This window comes from Cyprinodon variegatus, unplaced genomic scaffold (genome assembly GCF_000732505.1).
Source record: "Cyprinodon variegatus isolate N-32 unplaced genomic scaffold, C_variegatus-1.0 Scaffold424, whole genome shotgun sequence".
Classification (NCBI taxonomy): Eukaryota; Metazoa; Chordata; class Actinopteri; order Cyprinodontiformes; family Cyprinodontidae; genus Cyprinodon; species Cyprinodon variegatus.
The window spans coordinates 708,364-709,337 of record NW_015150877.1 but is presented as its reverse complement, the minus strand read 5'-3'; the positions used below and the strand labels follow the sequence as shown (position 1 = coordinate 709,337).

The 974-nt window shown below is 41.9% G+C and overlaps 1 protein-coding gene across 1 annotated transcript in view; it reads right to left on the bottom strand.

Annotated features, from left to right (window-relative positions):
• LOC107093439 (protein SSUH2 homolog) overlaps window positions 1-974 on the bottom strand; it is a 28,478-nt gene that overhangs the window by 14,741 nt on the left and 12,763 nt on the right. The window contains exons 5-6 of the mRNA XM_015388487.1: window positions 370-464; window positions 292-301 (exon numbers count right to left, since the gene is read on the bottom strand). Coding sequence (XP_015243973.1) covers window positions 292-301; window positions 370-464 — 105 coding nt within the window. The remainder of the gene's footprint in view (window positions 1-291; window positions 302-369; window positions 465-974) is intronic.

Sequence of the window (974 nt, the reverse complement as noted above, 5' to 3'; positions counted from 1 at the left end):
GTACAACAGAACCAAGACCATGACATCATGCAATTTGCTGAGTTTTGTTGATGTAAAATCTAAAACTAATCCATCTGTATGATTTCACTGAATTTTTTCTGCAAAGTGCCTTGAGATGACACACAATGTAAATAGGCGCTATATAAATACACTGAATAGAACTGAAACAGAAAAACCATAATAAAGACCTCAACAGTATGTCCTTCTTTCCCACAGCCATCAATTCCCACAGCAACTCTCTGATGAACCTTGGTTATTCAGAGTGAGAAACTATGAGAAACTAATTATTACCGAACTGAACCTAATTGAACATTTGAATTTTAAAGTAAACTGTTCTGAACTTACTGCTAGCATCAGATCTAGCGTGACGGCAGATATATTCTAGTTTGTTGTGATGGTTTACCGTTGTAGGGCTCAAACTGCCAGGCGCTGGTTCTGGTCTCAGTGTAGGTCTCCAGTCTATACTGCAGAAGGAGGAGGAGTCAGAAAACAGAGGACAGTTGGAGGAACGGTGGATTTATGTTGGAGGAAAGTCAGAAACTTTTCCTAAAGGCTTGTTAGTTTCTGTCTTCTGGGAGCACTTAATCATGCAGCATATTGTCCTGTTGATGACTCAGAGATCAGTGACAGCTTAGGGTAACAAAGAGCAACCAGTTTGTTCCTGAATGCTGCTGTTCTTCTCCCTGCAGCAGTGTTGGAGCCTGGGTCTGATCCTACATAATCTGATTCACAAAGTCTTTACAGGATAATTAAATACAGAAGAGGGGCTGCACAATACATCCCAAACATATCATTACTAGTGCTGAGAGTGGCGTCTAATGCAGGAGTTTGCCCTGCAATCAAAGGGTTGTCAGTTTGAGCTCCGGCTTTTAGTGTCGTTGTGTCCTTGGGCAAGACACATAACCTGCATTACCTTCTGATGTTGGTCAGATGCAGGGGGGGGGTTACCATTAGGCAATATAGGCAATTGCCTA